This window comes from Dromaius novaehollandiae, chromosome Z, assembly GCF_036370855.1.
Source record: "Dromaius novaehollandiae isolate bDroNov1 chromosome Z, bDroNov1.hap1, whole genome shotgun sequence".
Lineage (NCBI taxonomy): Eukaryota > Metazoa > Chordata > Aves > Casuariiformes > Dromaiidae > Dromaius > Dromaius novaehollandiae.
The window spans coordinates 73,748,478-73,757,708 of record NC_088132.1 but is presented as its reverse complement, the minus strand read 5'-3'; the positions used below and the strand labels follow the sequence as shown (position 1 = coordinate 73,757,708).

At 44.3% G+C, this 9,231-nt stretch overlaps 1 protein-coding gene across 3 annotated transcripts in view; it reads left to right on the top strand.

Moving 5' to 3' along the window:
• Positions 1-450: 450 nt before the first annotated feature.
• LOC112988024 (protein unc-13 homolog B) overlaps positions 451-9,231 on the top strand; it is a 218,157-nt gene continuing 209,376 nt past the window's right edge. The window contains exons 1-2 of one of the 3 annotated variants that reach the window (XM_064502594.1): positions 451-619; positions 1,267-1,454. In XM_064502594.1, the coding sequence (XP_064358664.1) occupies positions 1,409-1,454 (46 nt within the window). In that variant the 5' untranslated portion in view covers positions 451-619; positions 1,267-1,408. Of the gene's footprint in view, positions 620-1,266; positions 1,455-1,511; positions 1,635-9,231 lie in introns of those variants that run through there. The other 2 variants (XM_064502595.1, XM_064502596.1) reach the window with 2 other exon arrangements.

Below are 9,231 nucleotides of genomic sequence, written 5' to 3'. Positions count from 1 at the left end.
GCAGCAGGGCTCCAGCAGGAGCGACGCCTGGAGCGCTGCGGCCCGCGTTCCCGCTCAAGGGGGAGCGCGGTTTTTTTGCAGAGACTTAGTTTCCAAAACACCTAAGCGGGTTTTAAGAAGCGCTTGTGCCCGGGACCTCCAGGTCGGCCCTGGAAAGCTAGAGGAGAGGACGGCTCTCTTTCCACCGCCGCTCTGCGTCCGCAATGCGAGACGGCGGCTCGGCCCGGAGCAGCCAACTGCCGGCGTCGAGGCGCAAAGCGCCGCGCGGGCAGTTCCTAGGTCCGGGCCGGCCCGAAACCCACCGGCGCGACATGGCGGCAGGCCGCGGCGGGCGGTTGCCATGGTTACCGGGGCGGCACCGCCACCTGGCGGCCTCGGCGGGGGCGGCGGGGCGGCGGGTGGCGGCCGCCCGCGGCGCCGCCCCGTCCCTGCCCTCCGCGGGGCGCGGCTCGTCCCGCCGCCCGGGCGGGCTCGGCTCCGCCCCCGCTCCCGGCGCCGCTGCCGCCGCCGCCTCGCTTGCCCGAGCGGCCGACCGAGCTGCGGGGCGGCATGAGGAGAGCTGGGGGCGGCCGGCGGGGCGGCAGCTGAGCCGCCGCCATGTCGCTGCTGTGCGTGCGGGGTGAGTGGGGGCCGGGCTCGGGCGGGGGGCGGCTGCGGCGGTTGAAGCCGAGGGGGACGACCGCACCTCCCGCCGGCGCGGCCGTTGTGCTCCGGCTTGCGACGGGCTGCCGCGGCCTCCTGCCGTCGAGCCTCGCTCTCCGAGCGAACAGGTGGCTGGAAGGTGCCGCTGCCTCGCGCGGGAGGGGGTTGAACCCCCCGGGGAGACCCTCTGACGTGGTGGGGCATTGCTTCGACCTTCTGGACGCCTTCGCCGGGTGGGGTGGGACAGTAACGCTGCGCGCCGCTCGCGGGCCTTGGTGGTGGCCCTCTGTCCAGCTGGCTGTCGCCTTTTGGGATCAAAATCCTTGTTTTGGTGGTAGTGTTAGTAAAAAGCTACCGGCAGAGTAATACTGGGGTGGTCTGGAGCATGTAGTGTTTGAGGGGACCACTCTTGGTTTTTTAATTAAGATTTGGTCCTTTTATTAAAAAAAAAAATGTGTTGCACTTAAGGAGTTAGGTGAGATGTGAAAGTGTGACATTTGTCTTAAAAACAGTATCGATACGCTTCTGTGCAGTTTCTGAAGCACACTGAGCCACTGTGGTAGGTGTATATAGTCCCTTTTGAAGACTTTGCCAAATGTCTTTATCGAAGCCGATTCTTACTAGCTCAAGGATGCTTCCATGTGCTTGAGCCTTCTCCGATTGCTTTGGATGTGCTGCGAGGTGGATACATACGGAGGAGCAAGGTGATGGGAGCAGCCCTGTTCTTCCAGAGCGCTGGGACACTGCTGTGATGTGAAGGTCCGGCATGGTGGAGCACCAGGCAAGGAGATCTCAAGAAGGAAGGATGCAAGGTATTCCAAGGTTTTGTGAGGTCAAGACTTGTGCAGCTGAGGAAAGTAGCTGCTATTTCATAAATGTTACATCTTGGTGACTCTGGCTGCTGTGCCACTCAAAGCCTGCTTAGAGCAGGTTCCTGAATCTGGATGTTACCATCTTCTGCGCAGGAAGATGCTGCTCAGCTGGCAAAGCAGGTAATAATTCATTTTGGATTGCTGTGCTTTCATAGCTGGGCTCCTGCAGCTGACGGCCTGTTTCCTGGTGGCAGCAGCTTCCCGTAGGTTATTCTCTGAGCACAAGAGAAATCTAGTAGGAGGCTTCTGAAGGAGGATGTGTTTCTTCATTCTTTGTAGTGGTGGTTCTCAGGCTGTCCTTTTAAAGAAATCCTCTTCTGACGCTACTTGGAGCTGACTGTGTTAAAGATGCATTCATACCCGTATTTATATCTCATCCACTCAGAATAGTGGAAGAATGTGAACTGAATGATTTAGTTAGTGAAGTTGTCTTGCCTCTTCAGGGTCCTGCTGCTTGGTCTGTAGAGCCTTTGGGATAAAAGCATTTCAGTGGCCTAGAACAACGTGCTTTTGTGTTTGGCTTATTCTTTGCTTAGGGATAAAGATCTAAAGCTTGGAAGAAACTTGAGGGCTGGTGAATTAGTGATGGAGAATCATCGCAGTGACAATTATATCTTTCATTCCAGTTACAGTGCTAAGAGAGTAGATAATTTTGGCATAATTTGGGTACATGATACTGAGCAACTTTGTTGTAAGCATGAGGAATACAGTAATTTGCTAACTTTGAAGAAACACATTTCTTTAACTATTTGTGATGGCAAGAATGAGCCAATGAAATCTCACAAGTGTGAACTATTGTAAAACGGAGGCATACCGAAGTAGAGTATTCTGAAAACCAAAATGCATCCTAGGACCTGAGAAAGAACAGTAACGTTGGGGGCAAGCAGGAGAAAGCTCTGTTGACTGTCACTTCTAAAAAGTGATACTTTTTCTCGCATTTTCCCTTTCCACTGCAATGAACAAATCTTGCTCAGAAGGCAGTGCAGCTGTTAATGAAGAGTCACTTTTCCAACTTCCGTATAAAAACTGGTGCACATGTAAGGTTGCATAGTAGCATGGGGTTGGATGTTGTAAACCTGAGATTAGAAAGAAAAAAAACAACAAAAAGCCTGTGAAGGAAGTGTAGGCGACTGGGACACTATTAATTGCCTCTGAACTGCAGTTTAACAGATAAAAGGAAACGTGGAAAAAACCCTAAGTGGCAGTGTAACAACAAGCCTGGCAGCCAGAAAGATAGCGTTGTGATTCAGTGACTTTTTTTCTCCTTGAATTACATGAGTTAATGATATTTCTGTGAATGGATAATCTAAAACAGTGCCAATCAAACAAATCCGACTGCTGTCTTTGTTCCTGGAAGAGTGGCTAACGTATGTGGCTTCTTGATGTCATTTTTAGCTGCACATTTCTCTTCCTTTTTCTACTGGGAGACCAAAGCAGAGACCTTTTTGGACGCCTTGCGCTACATCTGCCACGGAAGCACCTGATGGAAAACACTGAACTCTGAGAAAGTGAATCTGGGCTCACCTGCCGGCGCTTAGAGGATGCGCGAAGTGGTACAGGCTGTGGAAGTAGGAGCAAATCCAAAGGATTTTTTTGAAGGAGGAATTCTGAAAGATGCAGAGGGTTCAACTGAAATGAATAGGAGAACAAATCCTGAATTTTACATGATTAAGGCTTTTAGAGGGGACTTCTTCATATTTTGATTCTACTGCTTGAGTGCAAAAGAGATTGCATATACTCCTGTTCAGAGCAGCTGTGCATGGATTATGTCCGATAATCTTCCCATGGCATAGTTTGCTTTATTAGTTTGCATTTAGTGTTGTATTTGTGAATATAGCACATATTGAATAAAAGTAATCCCAGTGAAGCAATCTAGGTTTTCACATCAGTCTTGCATTGTTAACTTTCTTGGCCTTCTCTTCGAAGTCTTGATTTTTACCTCGATCTTATTTCCGTTAAGTTTCTCTTTCTGATCTTTCCTGTCTTCTTACAGATAGAAATAACTGCTATCTCAGCACAGCTTGCAAGGGTCATCCTAAAGGGGGACCCTACTGAGGTCTTGGTGCTTCATCATCAGTTCCTTTGCTGTTTGCATCCTTTGCATCTAACTCCAAAGCCTTTCACTTACCCACTTTTATTACATCTTACATTACCCCCAGCTCTTGCTATCTCAAGATAATGGCATAGCTCCTTTCTAAATTCAGTGATGGTTCTCTTCTTGTCTTCCTCCTCTCTGTTCTGTGACAGCTTATGCTGTGACTTCAGTCCCGCTGTCTTTCCAGCTTCTTGACCTACCTTATCCTGCTGCTAATTCTAGTAAAATTTATGTCTCTGTGTCTCTTACCTTGCCTGTTCTGCTCACAGCATCCGTGTCTGAAATACTTTGCTTCTCCGCTGCTGCAAGGATTTTGGCAGTGGGGATCTTGCCTCATGCCTGTGTGTGGTACACAGCTTAGTCCCAAGGGGGTCTAAGTGCTTTTGTCTGACTAAAGTGTTGGGTCCTGATGTGCAGTGTCTGTGTGAGATTTAGCTGCCTGAGGTATTTAGGAGATTGAATTAGGAGATCTGTTCTGGTCCTGCACTCTGAAATTATAAATTGCTGACTATTATGTGAAGTGACACCATCCTGAGGTTGGGGGCTTTCTTTTTTGGCATACCATTTACGTTGCTGCTGCTATGAAGAGAGTCGTGAAAGCTTGCTTATCTTGTTGACATTTTTGATATATCAGGATAGCAAGGAGTGTTGGAATACTACTCAATGAACTCGATTACATGTCCCTGTATTGCTAGCAAAATTAAGGTACTAATTACTGTCCACCAAATTAAACTCTTGTTAGTGTCCAAGAGAAGGAAGCAAATGGGAAAATGGATATTATTGATACTAGAAATGAAAGCACACCAACCCTGTGAAATATCTAATAATATCCATAGCTTGAAGCAAGTAATCAAACATCAAGGCTTTTTCTTTGTGTTTAAAAGACTTTTTCCCTGACACAACAGCCTCAACTCACCTCTGCATTCTTTGTGGGACTGAATGCAGCTCCTCCAGCTCTTGATGTCTCAATGATGAAGGTCTGTAGTTGGAGCTTCCTACACTGCACGCTTGTGAACAGTGCTCTTAGCAATAGTGTCATTGTAGTGCTATGTTGTGATTGTATTCTAAAACGGTTGCAAAACTGAAAAAAAACCCTGGCTGTCTGGCTGTCTTTGTATAGATCAAAAGGGGGAAAGAAAAGAATTGGATTCTAAATGCAGTAGCAGAAGTACAAGGTATGAAGCTAGGGCATGAATAAAAGCATAATGCTTCATGGATAAATTGCTGTGTAACTCTTAAAATGCTCCTTTCGTCTGATTGCAATTAATCATGAAGCTACCAGTGTATCTACTATTGGAACAACATAAAATGCATTAGGAATTTGGGTGTTAAGGCTAAAGAGTCTTTGCTACTAAAGGCACCTCTTTGCACTGAGTCTTGGGTTGGGAAAACTGAAGTGTGTAGTTGGTGGCTTATTTGGAGAGAAAACTTTAAAACTTTCTTGCTGCTTCTCGTCTTGTTAAATAATAGGAATGCTGAAAACCTACAAACAATGTTTGGCTTGTGATGCACCAAAGTTAATTCATTTATCTGTTTCAAACCCTCACTCAGCTTTGAACACTGTCATACTGCCAAAGTTGCAACAAACAGTTTGGGCTTTTGCTTTAAGTATTTGGACACTATGAGCTACTTGACAGTCCTCTGCAGTTTTCAGTGGGATAAAGGCACTGTGCAGTACTGCTTCCCAAATTGGAATAGGGTGTGCTTTCTCCTTGCTCACCTCGTGTCCTTTCAGTTGACTCCTTCAGCTTGGGCTCTGCCAGCTCAAATTTATTAAAGTTCTTTTTAACCTACTGTTTTAATATGCAAGCAACTGCTGGATTTATCCAAGTGCTAGAAGTTGCTCATTTTGTACTGTACTAGTATGAAAATTGCAATTTACACATTGTCATATAAAGTCCAGGCAAATGAAACTGCATTTTTTTTTTTAATCCAGCACCTTACTTCAAATATTTGACTTGAAGGCATGTGAAATACATATTTCTGCCTGTAAATGACCTTCTTATTACTTTCCTTTGAACTCTTACATATCTTCTTTTTTTTCTGCTCCCTTATTACCAAATTTTAATCAACATCTTGAGAACTACTTTAATCACTTGGTGAAAGCTGCCTTCAGTGCTCTTCCCAGAGAGCTAAGACACTTGAAGCAGAGTGATATACCTAATAACTATTGCTTTTTTCTGCAAGTAATTCATTATGTGGCATTACAAACAGATGTGCTGCCATGTACATAGATTGGGAGCTACTGTGAGTGTGTGTAGGGACTTCCCTTTCTCTTTCTGATTAAAGCCTGCTAGTACCTGGCATTTTCTTTGTGTGGAAGTGTGTGAAAACACTTGCTATTCTCTTGTTAGATAAACTACAAACTGCCAAAGTCTCTCTGGAAGGTTTCTTTTTAGCGTTTGAATTTCTGTTGCTTTTCTCTGCAGCCTTTATTTTCTGACCATGCTTCTCAAGTTTCTATAGAAATGAAAATTGGATTTAATATTCTTGTGTTGATCTCATCATTGTTGAATGGAGAACTAAAATCTGCTTTATTCCTATTCATAGCTCTTGCTTATCTGTGCATGCATTAGCCATCTTTGCCAAGGACTTTGCTGAAATAATGCTGAAATACTGTGACCTGTTAAACTTGGCAGATGCTTTCTGTGATGCAGGTTCCTCTTCTACAGCTGTATCCTGGGTGTTCAGATCTCTCTGCATTGAAAAGGATTTCAGATGTGTTTTGTTTTGACTTGGGCCCTGCTTACACTTGACGAGGCTGCTGTGCGTAATGCTCCTTTTATTATTTGCCTCTTTGCTTGTTTTTTATAAGCAATGAATGCCCAATCTAGCATTGAAAGTATTGGAATATGGCAGGCATTAATACCGGTGTTTGGGGAACTCCACTGTTTGGGACTTCTCTCTCAAGTGGCTAACCATTACTCTGTTTCACTGGCTTTCCTGATGATACATCACTTTACACTTTAATGAGAACATCGTGCTCCGCTAAGTCTCCAAAACCTCTGCCTGTTATATCTGTGTAGTTCAGGTAAGTCTTTCCAAACCAGTATTGACCATTAATCACTATTTCTCCATGTGCATTGGTTGCTGCCATCGTTCTTGCAGATGTTTCTGCCTGGAAGTGGCAATGTGCTCTGCGATATGCAGATACGTGTCCTCCTGCAAGCCTGCTCTGGGTATTGCCTGGAGGCCAGCACTCCTCGTCTCCTTAGAGCCTCTTTTCTAATCTTTCAGGGTGCATTTAACACAAACATCACTGGGGTACAGACTTCTTTAGTGATACCCGAGCGCCAGTTATCCAGACCTTCTGATAGTCATTTGCATCTAGGATGTTTAATCACTTCTTCACTTACTGATGGATTAGAAAGTATTTGATCACACAGGTGCCCTGCCTCTTCCCAAACATGGAGCAAATGTTTATTGGATGCCTGACGCTTCTTTGCCATTAGCAGTTTAGTCAGTAAATGATCTAGGAGGACAATATCCTTCTTTGTGTTTTTCCTCTTTTTTTTTTTATATATATATATATAATTTTTTTTTAAATCTAGCTCTCTCAGACATTTTCTCCACCATCTAACTGCCTATACTTAATGCTGCTCACCTGTCTTGATGCTGCTTATTTCTCCTGTGCCTTACCATGGTTTATATCTGTTTGCTGCTGTTGGAGTAGGATGGACTCTTAGCCAAAACTGTCCTTGCTTGGGGAACAGTGGCTTTTTGTCCCCCTAGAAAATTCTTTGTAAATGATTCCTGTACCTAATATCACAGTTCTGGTTCAATATTTTTCTTCTCAATTAATTTTACTAATAATTATCATCAGCTTTTGAAATTAACCCCTTTGAAATGCCTCCTGTGAATTGCCTGGGATTGTCTTTGGACTTGACGTGTTGTGTTCAATTTGATCACAACTACTGTAGGTAACTTCTCAAAGATCCTTTTGTCGAAGTAACTGTAATAGGATGCAGTTCTTTTGCTGCCTGCTCAATGCTTTTCCTGTTAGGAAGCTGTCTACAAGTTTTGAAAGAACTGAAGAATTACTGGTAGGCATGTGAGCTCTCCAGGCTTTGTCAGTTTAATGTCTTTGTGTCTGATACTGTCATCTATGATGTGTTCACAGATTTCAGTTAACTATTTTCTAAGCAAGGTGCTCTATCGTGGTATATTATCCCGAGCATTTATATTTCTAGTTCAGGTAGGAAGTAAGCTTCAAGTTTAATCCAGATAAAAAAGTTAAACCAAAAAACCTCTAGTTGTTACTTCAGTCAGAGATGCAGCTGAGGTATTATAAGGGTTACTTGGTGTGTTGCAAAAAACTGAAATGTCTGCCTCCTCCAGGCTTTCAAAACAGCCTCCTTAATGTCCTTTTAAGTGTGTTTTTCTTTTTTTCCCCCCATTGTTAGCTGTGAGTTTCAACTGAATAATACGCTTTTAGCTAGCACATAGCATGCTGAGTACCTGCTGATGTTAGTGACTATTTCCTTCTTGTGCAGTGTGGAGTGCAGAGACCTGTTATGGGGCCGAGTTAGATGAAGAGAAGTCCTCAGCTGAGGAACTCTTTTGACAGATGTCGGTTGAACTTTATTAACACTGTGTTATGACATGGATTCACATCCTGAGGTTACGGAAAGTGGCAAGGAATTGGAGTCTGGATGATGGCACTAGCAGGTTTGCTGTGTTCCTGACAGTTGGGTGAGGGCATCTTAAAAATGGAAGGAAATGCTGCCAGCTGATGGCTGTGACTCAGTTTCTAGGACACTGTTTTTGAGCATCCATATCCATATGCTCACCCTTTTCTCGGGTGAGTTGAGGTGGGATTTGAAAGGAACTGTAAGAAAGTTGGCTGCCGGCATTCATTGTGGAAGTCTACATTTGGAGTCCCACGGCTTATGGAAATCCCATACCGAGAGGAAATTAAATTGAGGGAGTGTGAGGCATGTATCCCTCACCACCTCTGCTTGCAGGAATTTCTTCTGATAGCTGGGACTTAAATATGTACATGTCTCAGCATTGCTGGGCATGGTTGCATGGGTTAAGAAGCTGTGTTAAAGTATTAAAAAAGTGATTTTATTCCCTTTTTGCCCTCTGTATTTGGGGAATGGGGCATTTGGAAACAGAAGATTATATGATCTTTTAACAACTTTATGCTGACCTCAGATCCCTGCTCTTCTTCCTTGCATCTGAGCAGACTTGTCTGAATAGAACATGAATTGGGCTGGAATGGGCTTTCAGAGGTGGCATAGGAGGAAATGTCTTGTTTGAGATGATCTCTAGGCTAGAACTGTTAGCACGTTTTTAAGAGAGGTTTAGTGTCCAGCCTTGACCGTGTCTCTTTAAGGAATACTGGTTTTAACCTTATTACTTAAAGCTTCTGTGACTTAAACCTCTTATTTCTTTACAGCTAAAAGCGCTGCTAAACAGACTGCAGCATTGAGACACAATCATTAGGTATAAAAAGAATTGCAGAGTTACATTTCTGTACATTGGTAGACTCAATGCTTATTTTCTCAGTTCAGGTTGATGAAGTAATACCCAGCTTAAGCTGCATCATTAAAAAAAGCCAACAACAACAAAAAAACCCTTTTCATGTAAAAGGACTTCTTGGTCACCCCACTATTCAGA